Source organism: Drosophila santomea, chromosome 2R (genome assembly GCF_016746245.2).
Source record: "Drosophila santomea strain STO CAGO 1482 chromosome 2R, Prin_Dsan_1.1, whole genome shotgun sequence".
In the NCBI taxonomy this organism is placed as follows: Eukaryota; Metazoa; Arthropoda; class Insecta; order Diptera; family Drosophilidae; genus Drosophila; species Drosophila santomea.
The window spans coordinates 13,382,835-13,404,502 of NC_053017.2; the positions used below are offsets into that span (position 1 = coordinate 13,382,835).

Genomic DNA, 21,668 nt, shown 5'->3' on the forward strand with positions numbered 1-21,668 from the left:
AAAATATAAGGTTTGGAATTCTTTAATAAGTTAACATCGGCTCTAGTTACAAGTTCATATCTTCAAATGCAAATTTTATAAATCTTTTTATTGGGTCAACAAGTCATTAAATTCGGTTACAACACTTATCGACATACATACAATGACATGATTATATAGTGGACTGAAATCTTTGTAGTTTGTAGTTTGTTTTGTACTATATAAAGAAAAATATTGCGGATAGCCATTAAGAGATTCCATGTAAATGTTTGTTCGAGTTGAATTGCTAGCTTAGACATAAAACCGCGCCTCTACGAATATATTGTGCGCTCTATCCACTCCTCCAAAGTAAAGGTGGCTGTTTCGTTCTTCTCGGTGTCGCGCTCCTTGAATATATCTAAGAAAAACGTTTACAATAGAATTTGCAATTATTTAAATTAGCACCATTAACATTACCAATATATGTCTTGATTTTAACAGCGCACATGATGAAATCATCGAAGGCTATTTTGCCATCACGTGAGCCATATCGATGGCCCAAAACATTAAGAACTCGATTGTTTAAATGGTAGCCAGCAGAGTTGAGAGCCTCCCGAAGCTGGAATCCAGATACTCTGCCCGTATTCTCCACATCATAGACCTTAAAGATGGCCTTCCATTTGGCGATTTCCGAAAGCAAAGTCTCAAACTCCTCGAATCCCAGCTTGCCCGACTTGTCAGCGTCCAACATGGCAACCATGGAGCGGCACACATCCTTGGAAAAGCCATGGGTCTCATCCACAATTGCTGCAAAGACCCGCTTGTATTTCGTTCTATTTTAAAAAGGACATACATCATCTTACCATTTGCTGTTACAGGACCGCCATCTGAGGGATTATCTCCTATCAGCCTCTTGTTCGACTGATCATTCATGCCCAACTGCTCCTCGAATGGCGTGCCCTTCAAAAATGGTCCGCAAATCAAGGACAACAGTCCACAAGCGCCAGCTCCATCTCCGCCAGGACCAGCAGCTTGGGTCTCAAATGCCATGTTATTGGAGAAACGGTTGAAGACCACTGGTTTGGGTAAATCTGAAAGGAAATCCTTTTTTGAAACACCATTTGGGATCATATTCAATCTCCGGCCTCACCGTCCCTCATCGAATGGTCCAAAATACGTTTCAATTCCATCCAATCAACCTCCATGTCCTTGCCGGCAATGCTGTCGAACAAGCGTCGTAAGCCCTCCTTTTGGGGATCAACGGGCTTGGGTGTTGGGAATCCGGGCGTTATCTTTAAAGCGAGAGTTCTGATTATGCGATCCCATTAAGCACACTTAACTTACCGTATCGGCTTTGCCGCCATAACCCACATGATCATCATTCTCTCTAGATGGGGGTGAGAAGCGAAATGATTGATATTGAAGTGAACGGAACACAATTTGATAATAGATCAACAAATGGAATACAATACTATGTACAATACAAGGAATTTGAATGGCCTAATGAGTATTGATAAGCAGATTTTCAAGATGAACTTAATTTGGTTTATTTGGAAAAAAAAAATGTTGTTGTGGGAGTTTCCTTTATTTTTACTTTAATAAATATATTGTTACATGACAAAAATACAATTTAAACAAGGGTTAAAAATAAACAGAAAAATTCAACTTCGTTAATAGATTTTACTAAGTTGCTACCACCCTTTTTAAGAAAATGGATCCTAATCAGTTCTTAACATGATACAGACAGACAATACTTTAGAATTTATCTAGAAGAAATATATTTCGAGTTTGTGAAATACTGAACGCGTTAATCTCAGAGATAAATACGTATAAGGAGTGATTAAAATGGCATAACCAACTTATCTGTCAGGAATGTGTAGAGGGTAAAGAAACAAATCTAGTTAAACATTCACTAGCACTAGAGATTAAAGAATACTATAGTCACATACCACATATTGCACGTTAGAAGCTTTTAGTTTTAGAAACCCCTCATTATTTCTAATATACAAACTCATTATCATTGTCTACATGTACGCACTCCATGTTATTTTGAGTTTCTGAGAACACTCGAATGATGAACTCGCCCTCCTCGTTCGGATCGAAAGTTGAAGGCACAATCAGGTAGTGACCAGGAGGCAATTTGAAGCGAGCGCACACCTAAATTACGCAATCAAAACGCAAATGTTAAGGGATTAAAACCACATCAAGGAGATATCCATATACGTACTTCGCGGGTGTTGATAAAGTGCGGCGAACGTCCCACGGAAGACTTGTACCTGAAAAAGTTCAGACCCTGCGGTCGGTTTTCCAGTTCGTGATCGTTCAGGCTGTAAATAGCGAAGCCAATGGTCAGGCATTCCATTCCCATATTGCGCTTCGATCTGCGATTCTTTTGCATCAAGGCGACAATGACGGTGCACTGCCCCTCTTCGTCTTCCTCATCAGGATCGACCAGCGTGATAATGTACTGGGGGTTGTGCCAGAAAGTATCCAGGAAATTGCGACAACCACCAGCTGTAACACCGGGTGTCCATTCTCCCTCGTACATGGACATCTCCCACTTTCGCTTGCCACTGTTCTGTTGGTCCTCCGTCAGTGAGTCCGGCGACAAATTGCAAATCTGAATAATAGCATAGGTTATAGTATATTTAACAAGAAATTTTGATAGTTTTACCTCCACGCGATCAAAGTGGTTAAGAAAATCTTGGAAGGACATCCAGAACTCTCCATCTCTGTCGAATGTCAGTCCAATCTCCGCCTTCTGTTCCTCGGGTATATAGCGCCATTCCGGCGAGCTATCACTCCATGGTCCATTCCACTCGGCCTCGTTGCCCCATGGATTGCGCATTCTTATCATAGGAATCTTTCCCTGACGATTTGGCGTTACTATGTCAATAAGGCATACCTGTTGACATACGTTTTATTAATTAAATGTTCTAATTATCACAAGTTTGCTAACAAACCTTGGTGATGGAGTAAGCGTGTCCACGGATTAAGCCCTGAGGAGTTTCCGCCTCTGTGACATTTGGATCTGGCTCAATCGAGCAGCCCATCATGGAATTGCGATCAGCAGCTTTCTGCAGAATGGTGAATAGATTGCCGGGAGCTTCTTTCAAGTCGTACCACTCGGATACGCCGCCAGTAAAGTCCTCCATGGCCTCGCAAGTGCTGCCTCCCTTCAGTGCCTCGTAGGATCCATGAAGTCTAAAAAACAATTACTAAGAGTGCCGAAAAATATGGGGTATAATGTAATCATACTTGGCATAAGCCTTCTCCAGCAGGGCGCTCCAGAACTCGTTCTTCTCCGTGGAGTGCATGTACATCAGCTCACCATTATAGGTGGGCAAACGGTCATCAATGATCACATCAACCCATTTACCTGTAAAAAATTCAAAAGAAAATTTTAATAAAAGGAAAGGAGTGCAGTTTAATAAATCATTTACCATACTGCCAGAAGCGGAAGTGGAAGATGCCAGCATAATTCTCCTCGAAACTCTGTTCCGCTGGAATTACCCGGAAGAAAAGATTGGATTCCTGGGTTAAATTGGCTGTGGCAGCCAGGAGCCAACTGTAAAGGGTTAGAATTTATTTAAAATTGTTTTGCTAGTTGTGACTTGATTCTTACCAGTCACCAAGCTCGCCTTGCTGGACGTCAAATCTTGAGTAACCCTCCACAAAAAACTGGGGATTTTCGGCGATTTCCTGTATTAGAAAAAGCAATTATATATTTAATATCAGGCAAGATGCTCATATCCAAAACATACATGAGGTCGCAGCCATTCGATGTGACGATCTGGACGTCGGGAAAACTGAAGGGACTCGTTCGAAGCCGGGAAAAGCGGATCCTCGAAAAGGGAACCGCTGGCCAGGCAGCTGTTCAATATGGTCTCATAGTCCTGCACCTCGGAATAGGGTCCCAGGTTCGAGCTCTTCTCTCCCAGCTAAAAAATATGTGCTATTAGTGATATAAATCTAACTAAGTTGATGTATCATCAGTAAGAATATGAGTAAGAGTAAGGGTATTTTGTATGTACACGACAAAGTTGTGTAGTGGAGTTGAGTTTGTAGAAACAATGATGCGTTTTACACTTTACATGCGAAAGAAAAACAACACAAGGACAACACAGTACGACACTTTGGCAGTGCATTATCCTTGGAGGGGAATTATGCCAATGCCACAAGGATGACGGGAGTAGGTACTTACGTTCCCATAGTACAACGTACTACTACTTTGAGATTGCAATGGTTGCTAATGATGGGTGGAATGTATATGTACTTGTTAACATGCATATGTAGATTTCAATGGATTGTTTTCAATGTTTGTTTAGTATAGCCCCCTGTAAATGATGATAACCCGGTGGGTCAACTTACAACTCTCATGTTCTTGATGCTGGGCAGAACCCTCTTGGTGTCGGCCTCCTTCTTGATGAAGATCTCGTTGATCACCGATCCGACCACATCCTTGGCCGCTCCCATTGCAGCCTCCCCGGCTGCATTGAGGAACTCCTGTCCCGCTTGCCTCAAGAATCCCCTCAAGTCGTCCATCGTGCAGTTATCTGAAAATATACATACATATGTACATAGTTTAAAGTCAGTTGGCAATGTAAGGTACCGCCTAAGATTAAAAACCCATTAATATATATTTATTGTTCAAACATTTGATGTCTAGTTAGCAACGTTCAATATTTATAGCGCCCATATTTACTTATTAGCCTCGCAGTGGCATTAAAAGCACACCCGGAGACATAAATATGGTTTAACGAGCATTACAGAAGCGTTAATATTCCCAGTGTGACTGGAAGTCGGGACTTAATGAAATTACTTTAATTCACGCAAACGGAAATTATACTTTGGAGACAAGAATTTCTCGGTTCGCACCCAAATATAATTCAAATGTTTCTACATATACAATGCTGTATTTATATATATGTATCCGCATATATGCTATATTGTGTGACATCATTCGGAAGCATGAGATTCTCTAGTGACTCAAAAGGGTGTGCGCCATTCGGGAGTTAGACTTAGTTTCTGATCCATATTAAGCCGGGATATTGACATTGACCCACGAAACTACTACAAATGTACGGCAAACATAGGGTATATTTGTGTGACATTCGTAAATTGGCCTTTAATTGGAGCGAAATATGCTAGATGGGCTCCCATCTGTTATTGTATTTGCGAGCATTGGTAATTCAACGGCGAAAACCAAACAGGTTTGGTAATTAATGCATTCTTCGGGCCTGGCTCATTCCCGTGACCACCATATTTTCATAAAGAATAGAGGATTCGTCATAGGCACTTGATATTTCTAATATTATAAGCTTCCCCATTTCCCAATGGACCTTGATTGGCTGAGAGAACGATTTCCGAATCGAATCACGCACTTTCACTCCCCAAAATCACACCACAACAATAAAGTAACGAAACCGCGTACCTTCACCAGACGGAGATATTTACTCACTACAAATATTTATATCTGTAGCTCAACACCTGACTGCTATCGAATGTTTTGGTATTTTTATCGAAGCGTAACGCCGGAATTTTTCAGTTACTATCCCTATTTATATTAAATACATCGATATTTGCCAGCATTTCCAGAAAAATATTTCGATAAATGTATTGATATCGGTACAAACAAATATCGATACATTGATATGCCTTCTAGTTGCCCATCTCTACGAAATTTGTAGTACGAAATATCGAAAACGAAACACATCACGCGGGCGAAATTTCGTGAAATTCAGCATTTACAAATTGTAAGCAGTGGTTTCATCGAACCCATTAACCAATTAGTGGGCTTCTAAAATTAGTGATAAACTTTATTAAACGAAATGAGAAAAAAAGGCGAATAAACCCGTAGAGCATATTGCCCATCGATTTTTTCACGGCATTGCCGGTGACGAGAATGCGACGCCGTTGATACACACACACGCATGGACACGGATGTGTGTATATGGCGCGACGCTTGTGTGTGAAAGTGTATTCGTATAAATAATATGACATAATCGACGTGTGCGGCTTAATTGACATAGTTATTGTGCGAAGAATACCTAAAAGTGCGAAGAGAGCGCCAAAAAAGGCGGTATTTGATTGTGGTCAAGGTGGCGAAAAGGACTTGCACCGCTATTTTCCCCTGCGCTTTGCTCCAAATATTCATTCCTCCCCACACACTCTCTCGCACGCACACACACACACACAAGCGTGTATATTTGGGCGTTGCAGGATGAAGAACTCTCTTTCTCTCTCCCACTTTCCTTCGCTCTCTTTTCGTATTCTCTTGAACACATTTTTGCGCAATTTGAGTGATTTGCAAGACAAACTGATGCTTTTCGATTGTTTACCAAATTTAGTTAACCCCGTTTGGAAGCCAGTTTGTCTGGAAGTTACTTCAGTTTAGTTGTTTTCAACATCTCCACTTGACGTTGCCTAACACTGAAGCCGAGAGTTCTCCGTCTCTGTCCGTGCGCAGTTCTCTTTTGCGCTTCATTCGTGCTCTGCCCGTCGGACGTGTCCGTACGATTTTCGATTAAGTTCTCGTAGGCAATTCAACTTGAATAAATATTATTTGCTGCGGTGCAACTAAAATTGAATTCAAAGAATTAATAGTGCAAAGTGCCGTTAAATGCGGCCATTTTGAAATAAAATATTAACAGTTACTTGGTGTAGTGCAAGAAGCCCAAAGCAATAAAAAATTATTTATTTTAAACATATTGCATTCGAGGCAATAAAAAGTAAAATCTTTTAAACATTTTTTACCCTCTCCCTCCCCCTTTTACCGATAGTCTCCCTCTGTGGCGTATGTGTGTTTGTACGAATTAGCGGCTGAAAACCAAAAACCGAGGTGCGAGAGCGAGAATACATATATAAAAAACGCGTGCGTTTCTCCTCTAACACATACAGTGAGTGTGGTGACCGTTGTATTTGTGACCTGTGCCTGTGTTGCGGCCACTGGAGGATCAACGATTTTAAAAGAATACTAAAAGTACCGGTGAGTATTCTTGCATCTACCGGATAATGTGTTATAATCCCGTTAAATAGTGAATATCCCCTCGTGCCCTGCATTCGTTTTAACTGTTATGACGATGAGCGGCAATTCGGCCGGTGACGCCATCTTTTGTGCTTCTCTAATAAGTGTTGTTTTTGTTTTTTGGGTTTGGTCAAGCTCACGCAACACGGTGTGTGTGAGTGTTGTGTGTCTATTTTGTTGTTATGCTTTATAGACAGTGGCGGAACCACAGTTCTTATTCAGGGGTTATGTACATATATGCACACATATATTCATGTTATGTACATATATGCTTTTTAGATAATTCAAAAATTAAATTCCAATTTTCTCTGAAATTTCAGTAGAAGTTTTTGGGGTCACACCCTATAGACCCCCATTCAGACACCACTGTTCGAGCTTCATGTTCTAGCCACTTTTCTTCTCTTTCTCTTTTTTCGGGTGGGTGTGATTGTGTGTGCGTGTGCTTTTCCTTTCTTTATGATTCATGTTTCTGTCTATCTCCGACTTTCTATGCGCTTGTCCGGATTATAAAATAAACTTTCCGATTTTCGTAGCTGATTTTATTCATCTTTTATTTGGCAATTTGTTGCGAATGCCACTTGCAAATCTCTAGCTGTGTGTCTAATGCACTTGGGCAATAAATCCTCCTGCTGGCGCGCATCTGTAGGCAAGTTTTGTGACCTACTTTTCCTCCTTGGTCTCTCGCCTTTCAGCGAAGTAAATAGCGAAAAGCAGCAACAAGTGATAAACGGATTTGTAAATATTGAAACTTGTTTATGCCATTTGTCAGTGCAACCCAATGCCTGCAAGAGTGAGTTCTTGCCACTCAGTCGGTTCGATTTTCAAATTTATTGTTGTCACTCAGAGCCCATATTAATTTTTCCTTTATTTCCAACTTTTTTTTATACGTAGACTTCTTATGAATTTTGAATGGTGCAAGTCATAGAAGTTTGACTGTATTTGTGTTCTCTCGCAATCTTATCAGAACCTTCGCGCTGGTTACGTTTTCTTGTTAGATTGCTGTTTCGATACAAGTACATACCTAAACACATTACAACAACACAACATTACGATTAAAAGCTATAAGGGCTTTCTCCTTTGCCTGGAAATAACTTCCAACCAATTTCAAACTGTCTCCGATTTATTTTACCTTACTTCCTGTACTATATACTCATCCTATCAAAATCGAGCATTCCATTTGCCTTAGCTACCTATTGTGCGATACATGACGTCATTTCGCACACATTGCTTATAAAAAAAAGGGGGAAAAAAATGAAAATTTGCTCTTTTTGTTTGCTGGCTTTTGTTGCTAATTCGAATTTACTCATACAAATACATGGACGGTGGCTTTTATAATTCATTGCTTATGCTACCTCCCCCTTTATCACCCCTTATCATGGTTTTCACTTGTTCCTCTTGCTCTGTTGTCCGTTTTCAATTCGCAAATTAGACGTGACTCGTTGGTTGAGGGTTTCAATTGAGGTTTTGTTGCACACCGCAAGCTGCATTTAGAGAATTTCCGAAAATCGTTGAGGCATTATTTGTATTGAATTCCATTTGCAGTACGAATACTGAAAAGGTGAAGCAAAGAACCAGTGTAAAAAAAAGAAAAATAATACAAGAACAGTTGCTTCCGCTAAAAAAAAGTGAGACATCAAACTACCTACACAGAAAAAAACTGTGATGTGATCAACAACAGAGTAAAGAAGAGCAAAACATAGCTCAAAGAAGCTGGGTCCGCCAAAATCGAATTTTTGAAATTTGAAAGGTGGAATCGTTTGACCATCGTTTGACCATGTTTGACCACCAATTACTTTTTTTTGACCACGTCCAGTTTTGAAGATATGGATTTTCGAAAATTTTCGAAAATTTTCGAACTTCAAAAATTTGACTTTTTTGAACTTTTTTTTTTTTAAATCGCAATAACTTCGTTTGACCACGTTTGACCACCCTTTAGAATTTTGAAAAAACTTTTAGTTTAGAAAATATAAGCACTTAAGCAATTAAGCATTTTTCATACCCCAAAACTAAATATTTTCAAACAAAATCGTTTGACCATCCTTTAAAAATGCTTTTTATCGTTTGACCACCCTTTAAAATTTTTTTATTTCGTTTGCTTACCCTTAAAAAAAAATATTTTCGTTTGCCCAACTCTTAAAACTAAATATTTTCAAAAAAAATCGTTTGACCATCCTTTAAAATTGCATTCTATCGTTTGACCACCCTTCAGAAATTATTTTTTTCGTTTGCTTACCCTTAAAAAAAAATAAAAACGATTTCCCACCTCTTAAAACTAAATATTTTCAAAAAAAAACTTTTGACCATCCTTTAAAATTGCATTCTATCGTTTGACCACCCTTCAGAAATTATTTTTTTCGTTTGCTTACCCTTAAAAAAAAATAAAAACGATTTCCCACCTCTTAAAACTAAATATTTTCAAAAAAAAACTTTTGACCATCCTTTAAAATTGCATTCTATCGTTTGACCACCCTTCAGAAATTATTTTTTTCGTTTGCTTACCCTTAAAAAAAAATAAAAACGATTTCCCACCTCTTAAAACTAAATATTTTCAAAAAAAAACTTTTGACCATCCTTTAAAATTGCATTCTATCGTTTGACCACCCTTCAGAAATTATTTTTTTCGTTTGCTTACCCTTAAAAAAAAATAAAAACGATTTCCCACCTCTTAAAACTAAATATTTTCAAAAAAAAACTTTTGACCATCCTTTAAAATTGCATTCTATCGTTTGACCACCCTTCAGAAATTATTTTTTTCGTTTGCTTACCCTTAAAAAAAAATAAAAACGATTTCCCACCTCTTAAAACTAAATATTTTCAAAAAAAAACTTTTGACCATCCTTTAAAATTGCATTCTATCGTTTGACCACCCTTCAGAAATTATTTTTTTCGTTTGCTTACCCTTAAAAAAAAATAAAAACGATTTCCCACCTCTTAAAACTAAATATTTTCAAAAAAAAACTTTTGACCATCCTTTAAAATTGCATTCTATCGTTTGACCACCCTTCAGAAATTATTTTTTTCGTTTGCTTACCCTTAAAAAAAAATAAAAACGATTTCCCACCTCTTAAAACTAAATATTTTCAAAAAAAAACTTTTGACCATCCTTTAAAATTGCATTCTATCGTTTGACCACCCTTCAAAAATTATTTTTTTCGTTTGCTTACCCTTAAAAAAAATATTTTCAAACAAAATTCAAATAAATCTCACAATTTTGGCAAAATACTCTCTCTTTCTCTTTCTTACTCCCAAGAACGTAATTGTTTGTTTGTCTGGTTCATGTAAAATTTATTTCAGTAAGCTGTGGCACCAATTCACACGCACACTTGGTACTTGCCGGTACTTGACAATGCATACATACGTACATATTACAAAAACATTATTGTGTATTCTGCTTATTCTTCACTAGTTTCTTATGCTGAGCAACAACAATTTCATTTGCTTAACAGTTACTTCGCTGTCCGACTGAAAAGCTACATAGCTAAAAATCAGTCGTACGTTTCGTTGCTAGCAAATTGGTTTACATACATACAACCCAGAAAACTTAATAACAATTGTGTTTGCTTTACCATATTGTTATCCAACATAATTTGGGGTTTTCATAAGCATTAAAAATAAGTATTTTCATTTTTTATTAAATTTGATTTTTTCAGTGCAGATAGCAGAACCGAAAACGTGTATGTGTGTTTTATTTATATGCATGTGTTGGTTCTATACAAATACACCTCCGGTCTTTAATCGTTTCTTGGGAGTAAGAAAGAGAAAGAGAGAGTATTTTGCCAAAATTGTGAGATTTATTTGAATTTTGTTTGAAAATATTTTTTTTTAAGGGTAAGCAAACGAAAAAAATAATTTCTGAAGGGTGGTCAAACGATAGAATGCAATTTTAAAGGATGGTCAAAAGTTTTTTTTTGAAAATATTTAGTTTTAAGAGGTGGGAAATCGTTTTTATTTTTTTTAAGGGTAAGCAAACGAAAAAAATAATTTCTGAAGGGTGGTCAAACGATAGAATGCAATTTTAAAGGATGGTCAAAAGTTTTTTTTTGAAAATATTTAGTTTTAAGAGGTGGGAAATCGTTTTTATTTTTTTTTAAGGGTAAGCAAACGAAAAAAATAATTTCTGAAGGGTGGTCAAACGATAGAATGCAATTTTAAAGGATGGTCAAAAGTTTTTTTTTGAAAATATTTAGTTTTAAGAGGTGGGAAATCGTTTTTATTTTTTTTTAAGGGTAAGCAAACGAAAAAAATAATTTCTGAAGGGTGGTCAAACGATAGAATGCAATTTTAAAGGATGGTCAAAAGTTTTTTTTTGAAAATATTTAGTTTTAAGAGGTGGGAAATCGTTTTTATTTTTTTTTAAGGGTAAGCAAACGAAAAAAATAATTTCTGAAGGGTGGTCAAACGATAGAATGCAATTTTAAAGGATGGTCAAAAGTTTTTTTTTGAAAATATTTAGTTTTAAGAGGTGGGAAATCGTTTTTATTTTTTTTTAAGGGTAAGCAAACGAAAAAAATAATTTCTGAAGGGTGGTCAAACGATAGAATGCAATTTTAAAGGATGGTCAAAAGTTTTTTTTTGAAAATATTTAGTTTTAAGAGGTGGGAAATCGTTTTTATTTTTTTTTAAGGGTAAGCAAACGAAAAAAATAATTTCTGAAGGGTGGTCAAACGATAGAATGCAATTTTAAAGGATGGTCAAAAGTTTTTTTTTGAAAATATTTAGTTTTAAGAGGTGGGAAATCGTTTTTATTTTTTTTTAAGGGTAAGCAAACGAAAAAAATAATTTCTGAAGGGTGGTCAAACGATAGAATGCAATTTTAAAGGATGGTCAAAAGTTTTTTTTTGAAAATATTTAGTTTTAAGAGGTGGGAAATCGTTTTTATTTTTTTTTAAGGGTAAGCAAACGAAAAAAATAATTTCTGAAGGGTGGTCAAACGATAGAATGCAATTTTAAAGGATGGTCAAAAGTTTTTTTTTGAAAATATTTAGTTTTAAGAGGTGGGAAATCGTTTTTATTTTTTTTTAAGGGTAAGCAAACGAAAAAAATAATTTCTGAAGGGTGGTCAAACGATAGAATGCAATTTTAAAGGATGGTCAAAAGTTTTTTTTTGAAAATATTTAGTTTTAAGAGGTGGGAAATCGTTTTTATTTTTTTTTAAGGGTAAGCAAACGAAATAAAAAAATTTTAAAGGGTGGTCAAACGATAAAAAGCATTTTTAAAGGATGGTCAAACGATTTTGTTTGAAAATATTTAGTTTTGGGGTATGAAAAATGCTTAATTGCTTAAGTGCTTATATTTTCTAAACTAAAAGTTTTTTCAAAATTCTAAAGGGTGGTCAAACGTGGTCAAACGAAGTTATTGCGATTTAAAAAAAAAAAAGTTCAAAAAAGTCAAATTTTTGAAGTTCGAAAATTTTCGAAAATTTTCGAAAATCCATATCTTCAAAACTGGACGTGGTCAAAAAAAAGTAATTGGTGGTCAAACATGGTCAAACGATGGTCAAACGATTCCACCTTTCAAATTTCAAAAATTCGATTTTGGCGGACCCAGCTTCTTTGAGCTGCAAAACATCTTTGGAAAATTCTAAATAGTTGCTTATTCAATAGTAACGAAAATAAAATCAAATAGACTCTTTTTTTCTTTGTGTGCATTTCATTCTCACGGGAGGAAGTGCATAGTTAAAACTGTAAACAATTGTTGAGGAAACTAACCAACGAAAAATGTTGTGGAATGGAAATGAGACGGAAATTCGAAATTGTGAGCCCCCGAAACAATAACAAATAAAACAAAAAAGAAAAACGATAAGAAATGCACTTCAAGTAGACAAAAATACCAACTTTCTAACCTTCATTGAGGCGTGTCCGTCAATGCAAATGCATTTGATGGGTCCAACCAGTCCTAATGACTTTTGATTTGGGAGCTGAAAATTGTTTACTTAAGCGTGTGCTTATCAAATTTCTCACTGACGTCACATCACTGGTGATTAATTGATTTGAAAATGGTTAGGATTAAGCTGCATAATTTGGATTAATGTGGCCTGCAGTGGAGTTTCCCTGCGAGTCTGGCAACTCTGGCTAAGACGAAAAACAAATTTGTCCAAGAGCGGAGTGCTTCATATTTATGGCTCCCTGAAAATCGAAAAATAAATTCTACTCTGTTTCTGCCCCAAAGCCAATTGATGTAAAGATGCAACAGAGTGAGACGGCGAAAGGGAGAGAGGGAGATAGCCAGCCTAAAAACCCTCACACATAAATAAATAAAAGAGGCGTACGTGCCAAGCTTCAAAACAGAGACACATAAGCAAGATTAAAAAAAAGAGAGATGTTGCTGCTGGCTAAACAACTGCAGCTCATCAATAAAACAGCAAGAACAACAATAAACGGGGCACAGAAACCCAGCTAAAGAGATATACAGAGACAGCAGCATGCACAGCGACAAGCAATAACAAATGTACAGTTGCAGAAGCAGCACGGCCGCCGCATCAGGCAACAACAAACTGCCCCAACACAACATAAATCTTTGAAGAAAAGAAAAAAGAGTTGTCAGCATGTCGAAGCTTTTACACCCTTTAAAGGGTTTGCTTGAAACCTTAATCTTCATTTACTAAAAAAATAATTATCTTCTTTGCGGTTAGTCTTTAGTATTGAGTTAAGTTCAAAAAGTAAAACCGACTTGTATTTTTAACAGAAAAGCAACCAACATTTTTCAGAGCTCTTTGAACTCAAAAAATATTTAAACTCACATAATTTGTAGAAGATAAAGATCTCTATACTCAAACAATGCCTTGAAGTGCAGTCAACTGTGTTTGTCACTGTTTGCTGTTGTTTTTTCAGCCTTAAAAGCTGGCGACCCGCAGAAGGAAAAGCAAAACAATGTGGATAATTATATCGAAAAGTTGGGGAGCGAAGCGGAGAAAAATGTAGACAATTTCTGTTAAGATGGGCAGATGATGATGGAGCTGTGTGTCTGCATTTCTTGCCTTCTTTAACATTTCTTACTTGCATTTCTTCTGCGCTGCGCTTGAACTTCAATTGAATTGTATCTTCTCTCCTCTCTTTTATTGTATATATTTCCCTCCCTGTCGACCGAAAGTGATTGAAAGCCTGTTATTATGGCGGTCTGATCCGACTGAACTAAATTTAAATTGGAATTTAGGCTAATTTCGTTCACTCCGGTTGTGTGGGCGTGGGAAATGGGAACGAGTTCTTATGTTGTTCTCTTTTTTTTGGCGTATTCTTAAATTACCACAATTTGTTGTAATTAATGCAAACACTATGGAATTAAGTGTAATTTGCATTTGTGGCTGTACAAACGTGACAAGTGGCTGACCATAATACAATAAATGGCACTGCAATTGCTGCTCTTCCGTCAACATTAAAACTTTTAATTCTAAATTCCCAGTCAGATGATTTTCCTCTTTTAAATGCCTGGCTAACCCACTACTCTGGGCCAAAATGTCAATAAAAATCTGGTTTTTCGAACACCATCTCTGCATTGAAGCATTGCCAAACACGAGGGCAACACAATAAAGCTCTATAAAAAGACCATCATCATTATCATCATCATATAACATCATTGCTGAGCTGGAGCAACAATAAGCGCAAACGTGTTGCCGCATAAATGAATTCATAATGCAAAAAAAAAGGAAATATTACAAAAAAAAAAAAGGAGGAGGTTCAAAAAAACAATTGTGTAGCGCACGAAAGAGGCGGCTTACATAATCGTTTATATCCTCCGAGTTTGTAAATCAACACCAGAAGCACCTAAACTGCATTAGCAATGCAGTTTCGTGTCTGGGCTTTCACGCATAAACATTTAGAGAGTATTTATTGGCCAATTTCAGTCTGCACTTGTGCGTGGCAAGTGAAATGTGCAAGATCACCTGAGCGCATCGAAGAAAGGTGTTATTAAATTAAATTGAATTGTTATTCGGCCATACCCATATGCTTATCAGCTCGTAATGCAGTAATTTGTATGCAAATTTTTCTGGCTTTTCCATGTAGTGATTTTTCTCTGGCGAAGAATCCAGTTTTGGTTTCCGCCTACCCCCCGATAATTTAATTATTTTATTTTGTTTGCTGGGAGAGTCTCATATGATTGTATTGTTTACTATCTGTGTGTGTGTGTGTGTGTCTGTGCAAAGCGCAATATAAAATAACGAGTAGTACGAAAATATTTTAACGTGCGCGAACTAAAAATATTCACATGACATCATCGAAAAGAGGCGCTGACCGCCGAGCAGTAGACACAGCATCTCAATAAACTCTCTGTTTGCGATGAAAGACGAGAAAATCGGCCAAGAAAAGGGAAAATGCTCTCAGCTCGGAGAATATGTTATAGAATATGTACTTTGTCATGGCAAGCAAATTAAATACTTACTTGTATATTAACAAAAAAAAAACAACATTAAGTTGAAAGTAGTATAGAATGCCATAGGGATTTTGCACAAGTTGTTATTTTGTTGTAAGACATAGTTATAAAATATTTCTTCAATACTGTAAATACTAAAATTCATTATTTCTTATCGAGATTTAATGTTCAAGCTAATACATTATTAATGGTGAAAACTACTTTCCCTAATAAAATACTTATATTCAATTTTACTAATTTTATTTCTTTTTCATGATTCCTTGCAGGCACATCAATATAAAAGTATTATAACGACGCAACAAATTCAATTTTAAGGTGAGTTTTAGTCTTGTGCACGCCCATAAGTCAAGTGCCAAGCAAGCAAACAATAACAGAACGAAGCAAACAAACTCGAGACTCCTCTCTTGACTTATTTTATACTTTATCTGCCGGTACATATTTGCTTTTGGTTTTTGCAATCATTGTGATTGAGGCTCTCGTTCGTTTTTATTGACTCTTGTTTGCTGAGGAGAGGTTTGAATTCATTTTAGAGAGACGAGGAAGCCACACCTCTCTCAACTTTGAACTTTTCGCTTACGCCACACTTGAGCGATATTTAATTGTATTCCGGGTTTTTATTCTATTTTTTTTTATTTTTTGTATTGTTTGCCGAACTAATTGAGAACTAATCGAGGCCGTGACCGTCAAAGAGAAATACATGATTTGTACGGCACTCAAGCGAAGATTATTCCCTCTTTTTGCATAGATTTCGTATTCATAATTTTATAATCAACAACTAAAGATGATGTCATGGGGGCGAGGCTCTTTACCTTTATGTGCGATAAGCCGATTCAGAAAGTTTTAACTGATTACATGACACACTGATATAAGTATATTTTTACGTGGCAAGTAATTGAAAAGCAAATCTTCTGCTTTTTGTACCTCATTTGATAACTGGGCAGCAGTGCTTCCAAAACTTTTTACATGCCACGCATAACTTCACCTCTAATTCAATTAAGGATGACCTTTGTTTTACTGGACTTTTTGGTACTGGTACATCATACATTCTTTATGCTCTCTTTCTGCTTCGCTTGAAATTGAATTAAAAGCCACTTAAGCGTTGAGTCTGCTTGGCGCTTTTTATACCGACTGTTTCATTTACGACCATTTCAGTATGTGCGTAATGCTATATATATATTATATCTATGTGTGTACTATGTATAAATTCAGATTTACCCTTCGGGCATGGTACACTGGCTTTCAGTGGCGAATAAATGGAGCAATAAACAGACAGTCGGCAAAGAAGATTGGATTGTTTTGCCTTCATCTAGCACTTTCATAAATGGGTCATTGAACCAAACCGAAGACCAACTTCGGTTTTCATTTCTTTTTTTTCATTTTGGCAATCGGGGTAAAAAGTTTCCTCTTAGGTTCGTTTTACGGTCACCGCAAAGCCAATAGGAAAAGTATACAGCAAAAGAAGTTGGATAATGTCCGCTTGCTTTTAATTAGAAATTCAATGGGGATTCCCAATTTTAGCTGTGGGTCGATTGCGATTGTAAATCATTATTTTTTATTACGCCCTATATACATATATGTTGAAAACATATTCAGCCTTTGTTTAAGGTAAAAAAACTATATTTTGCAGCGATAAATCTTATGTGATCGTTTCAATTATGTAAATATAGTTGAGAAACTAAAAAACCCCTTAAAAATGGTTTCAGTAATTGCGGCTAAAGGCTCAGCAACCCGTGATAATCATTATGTGAGCTCCTGTCGATAGTTTTCAAACCTTCAATAATTGCCAAACTAACCGGATGTTGTAGACTGTAGGCGGCAGTGCAATTAAAACCCCATTAAATATTGCAAATATGCCTTCGTATAAAGATTAAGTTACTGTCGCTAAGGACATGTGTGTGTCGTTGGGCATTCCATCGATTATCCCGGAAACTCAAACTAACCGTAAACACGCAGCGGTCTCCGATCGCGTGTCGGGGTCACCAGAGTTCAACCACCAATCATCCACCTTAATTCCTGGGACAAGTGAAATGAGGCGCGATTCCTTCTGACAATACCTGTCCCGCGACACGCCCAAGTTCTGATTGGGCTTTCCTTATTATTGTCCTTACAGTGTTGATTTCCTATTTTTTTTTTGTTCAGCTTTTAATTTTTGTGGCCGGCATTTTCATTACCATCGTGTTGCCATGCAATTTGGTTGGCGGCGCCACAAAATGCCGGAATGGTGGCGCCACGGTTTGCCGGCCGGGAAATGCTTCCACGCGGCTCGTAAAAATATCCTTGGAGTGGGCGCACTTTGGTGGGAGGTGGTGGTTCTGTTGGCTCGGCTGTTTATGTTTGCGTTTCGTTTTGAGTTAATGACAGGAAGTGACGTCATATTCCAATGGGGATGAAGTTTTATTTGAGTTGTTGGGGAGAGTCGGGAAGGTTTTGGGTGCGACAATGTCCTCGATGATGTCATACTTTACAAACAAGATTGTTTTAAGGACTTAACTTGTATGATGAGCAAATACAATAACAAGCAACATAAAGATAATTGGTTTGATTTCAATACCAAAATTTAACGAAAGTAAATCTAAATTTATATTTTCCGTGCCAAAAGTTTTGGCACATATGAATTCATTCATATTTCACCATTCACCAAGCAATATTAATTAATTATCCACCATCCACGTCAAGCAAGCTCAACAACTGTGCAGATTTCAAGTTTATTTGGCACTTTTACAAACTAAATTTATTTGAATCAAAAATACACAAATTGGGCAAGCTTTTTTTCTGGCCTTTGGCCAAGTGAGTCAAAGACACCAAAGCAACGAAAGAAATACATTTGGTTGGACTTTACAAAAAAGGCTTTTTTCTACATCAAGGGCGGACAAAATGCACAAGCCCGAAAGCAAAGCAAAAACAAACCATTTTCCTTTCGTTCAACCTGACCACTTGTTGTTGTCATTTAACTTTTGTTTTCTTTCAACCAGAAGCAGCAATTGTCTTATTTATGCACTTTTCTCAAGTCTTTTTTTTATTTTTTCATTCATACATAATGGGCGTTGGCGCTTATTTTGATGAGATTTATGTGCGGATTTTGTAATTCAAGACACGCGACTCACACGCGACTTTCAGTAGACGTTTAGTAATGGATCTCTGGACTCTGAGAACTAAAGTAAAGTAAAAAATAAATTAAATTGAGTAGAGGAGAAAACAGAGGAGGAAAGAAGAACGGACGGGTACGAGCCAGACAAACTGGCAGCTTGTTAGCAAAACAAACAAAATTAGCGAGGGGTATGTGAATATTCCCCCGGCTAGAAGATCTGATACTACCTTATTAAGAAGTTCCACGCACGGACGGTAAAATGCCCAAATGTGAGAAGAGATAAAGCTCCAGAACCGCGATGAAAACATTTTGGTGATGACAGGTCGTAGATATGCCCCTGAATGGCAGACGGCGTGTTATTTAGCTTATCTATATTTAAACGGATATATTTACAATTAAGAGTGGAGCCGCAGGCAGAGAAAAAAATAAATATCGCGGCAAGGTAAGAAAAAAAAAGTCAACCTGTTTCCGCCCGGGATCGAACCGGGGGCCTTCTGCGTGTTAGGCAGATGTGATAACCGCTACACCACGGAAACAGTTGAAACTATCGCAGTCATAGTCACAATACTACATTTTATGCATAGAGTGTCGGCACAATATGGAACGAGTGGAAACTAAACGAAACATTATTTTTCGGCCGTTTCACGCGATTATAGTTAGCAACTATATCTTCTATTTTGCACCTTTCCTTCCTTCCTTTTTTGCACCTTTTCGTTTGATTTTGGAATTATTCTTTACTACTTCGCCATCTTTTTAATACATGAAAATGATAAATTTGTGTGTCTTCATTTATAAAAAGTACGTTAAATAATAATATTAATAAAAAAAATAACGCAGCCACGAGGAGAAAAAATTTTTATTGTCACGTTAACAAAAAAAAGGACGACATGTTTCCGCCCGGGATCGAACCGGGGGCCTTCTGCGTGTTAGGCAGATGTGATAACCGCTACACCACGGAAACAGCTGAAAGCCGGGCAGCCGAAAAGCGAACAGTTTTGGTGTGGCAAACAAATAGGGGTAGAAAAATATTCATCTAACAGAAACAACAATAATTTAAAAATTATGAATGAGAAGTGTACTAAATAATTTGAACAAATATCCAGATCAAGGAGAACGCCCATTGTGCAATAAAAAAAATTAATAGGAATCGGGTTCCGTATTATTTTATTATCCCTAGCTAGTTTTAAGAAAATTTTTCGTTTTATAGTACTTCTGTAGCTTTTGAAAAAATATACTGGTTTTCATAGTAAAAAAAAGTAAAAAGAAACTTCTATCGCAGCCGGTAGGATTCGAACCTACGCTCCCAGAGGGAATCTGATTTCGAGTCAGACGCCTTAACCACTCGGCCACGACTGCTTGTGAAGCGAGCGCGTCCAAAGTGAAATATACCAACTGACGTCGGAGCAGCACAGCCCTCTTACTCATTCGTGGTGCGCTGGCTGGAAAATCTGGGGGTTGGTCTGGTGCGAAACCTTCTACTGCGGGACTTGCTAACATTGCGAGTTCTTATTGACACTGTTTCGCAGATTAAAACGTATATATTTTCACGGTGTGTGAGTCGTCCTAGTGATCCACATCGTCAATTTTATACAACAGTATCATAAGCATTTCTCCGTAAAAGTATAATCCAATTTATTTTTAAAACCACTGTAGAGGTAAGATCAATGTAAATAAACTATGCCTGCAGTGATTTAGTATCTAGGCTGGGTTTAAACTATTTCGCAGAATGAATGTACAGATTTTTATTTGCCTCTAAAAGCGACTGGTTACAAATTATTATTATTTACACTTGTCACTATTTTACTGCTCTCTGTTTCTGTAACTTTTCTAATATTTATTGTTGTCGCCGCCATATGGGAGTGGTCTGGTCGTTTTTTTTTTTTTTTTTCTGTAGCTTATAAAATCTTTCCACATGATCATCATCATCATTGAATCTGGCCATGTGCTCCACTGACTTACTGAGTGACTTGTTGCATTATTAAAACTGAATGAACTCATTTGCGAGCGACCTTATTGCCTGCCGTTCTTACATCTCGCACTTGAGGCGATGGGACAGCTGTCTGGTCTGCGCTCGATTGAGTGGAAGATTACGTAAGATCTCTTCCGTTGCGCGATAATTGAATACTTGGGAAATTTAATTAACGCCAGCATATGTGTGAAAACCATATGAATATTGAGGGTGTTTGGTTCTCTGGGTCAACTGGCTTGAGCTGTGCAAATTGAAGTGCGAAATGTATGTATTTTGGTTAAAAACTAAAGACAAGTCCATGACAAGAAATTTATATTCATAGATCTAACAATACATGTAAAAGATAATTTAGTATTTAGTTATTTATCCTTAGTTTGGTTAGAGTTTATTTTGCCTGACTTTTATTTATGTTATCTTGGACAGAATGTGCGTTTGTGTTTTGTTAACTATTTGGCAGCTAGACCTGTGTTATCGGCCTTGCCTTCGCAATCTTCTCAACATAAAAAGTGCTTATATATGTTTTCGGTTTGCCGGTTTCGGAGCCGGCATAGTTTATCCATTGAAAGACATGGGTGTGTCCCGCGGCAAACAAGTGTGATGTAATTGCATAATGTCAACAACAATTGTCTGACGCTGACGCGACGGTGGCGACGAGGATGACGTCGCTGTGGCATTAGCTGCTCCTAAATTTAATTATTGTCTTCCGTATAAAAAGGTCAGAGAGAAAAAAATATCAAGAGTGATTTGAAGAAGTTGTCTGGCATTGCTAGGGTTCAACAAACCAAATGTTATGCAGGCTTTGATACAATTTCCAATTGGCTTTTGTCCATTGACACTTTTGACTATATTCGGTAACCAGTGGGGCATTTATTCGGTCCATTCAACATTTTATCTGTTGCACTGCAACTTCAATCGGTTTACAATGAAATATTGGAGATCTTTTAAGGCTATTGCAGCGCGTGAGAAATCAAATTGTCGTCTGTAGGAACTCTTCTTTTCTTTACTTTAATCAAAATTTTGCCACCTACGCAACCTCCTCCAACCTCCAACTCAAATCGGAGGAGTCTGAATCAGCCCACGCAGGAAAATTCAAGTCTTTGGCTTGTTAAGTTTATTCAACGCCGACGCACACAAAACTGCCTAGCTCGTCTGCATTTCGTTTTTTTTTTTTTGTTTTGCGTGGACACACTTAAAAAGCGTTTATTCAGCATATTCGGGTTTATTTCTGGCAAAACTAAAAACTTCTACCGCCACCCACG

The 21,668-nt window shown here is 37.2% G+C and overlaps 2 protein-coding genes and 3 non-coding genes across 15 annotated transcripts in view; 1 reads left to right on the forward strand and 4 right to left on the reverse strand.

Annotated features, from left to right (window-relative positions):
- Positions 1-6: 6 nt before the first annotated feature.
- Positions 7-5,512, reverse strand: LOC120445880 (calpain-A). 2 transcript variants are annotated; one of them, XM_039626525.2, is made up of 15 exons: positions 5,393-5,512; positions 4,330-4,514; positions 3,723-3,899; positions 3,584-3,660; positions 3,402-3,526; positions 3,217-3,337; positions 2,922-3,162; positions 2,633-2,863; positions 2,186-2,578; positions 1,997-2,115; positions 1,303-1,345; positions 1,109-1,250; positions 822-1,049; positions 436-765; positions 7-376 (listed from the first exon to the last, which is right to left on the reverse strand). In XM_039626525.2, the coding sequence occupies exons 2-15, from the start codon at positions 4,501-4,503 to the stop codon at positions 291-293; spliced, it is 2,487 nt and encodes an 828-aa protein (XP_039482459.1). In that variant the 5' UTR covers positions 4,504-4,514; positions 5,393-5,512; the 3' UTR covers positions 7-290. The 2 variants fall into 2 exon arrangements, with proteins under 2 accessions (XP_039482459.1, XP_039482460.1); XM_039626526.2 differs by having other exon boundaries at positions 5,301-5,393.
- A 97-nt stretch (positions 5,513-5,609) lies between these two features.
- The window catches only part of LOC120447008 (protein hu-li tai shao), a 30,879-nt gene continuing 14,820 nt past the window's right edge, over positions 5,610-21,668 (forward strand). For 2 of the 10 annotated variants that reach the window (XM_039628319.2, XM_039628320.2), the window contains exons 1-2: positions 6,557-6,946; positions 15,619-15,667. The gene's annotated coding sequence lies outside the window, so the exon portion shown is untranslated. Of the gene's footprint in view, positions 5,715-6,367; positions 6,495-6,546; positions 6,947-15,618; positions 15,668-21,668 lie in introns of those variants that run through there. The other 8 variants (XM_039628321.2, XM_039628323.2, XM_039628325.2 and 5 more) reach the window with 6 other exon arrangements.
- Trnav-aac lies at positions 18,904-18,976 on the reverse strand. The gene has a single exon. It is a non-coding gene; the product is annotated as a tRNA-Val (tRNA).
- On the reverse strand, positions 19,329-19,401 carry Trnav-aac. The gene has a single exon. It is a non-coding gene; the product is annotated as a tRNA-Val (tRNA).
- Positions 19,715-19,796, reverse strand: Trnas-cga. Its single transcript has one exon. It is a non-coding gene; the product is annotated as a tRNA-Ser (tRNA).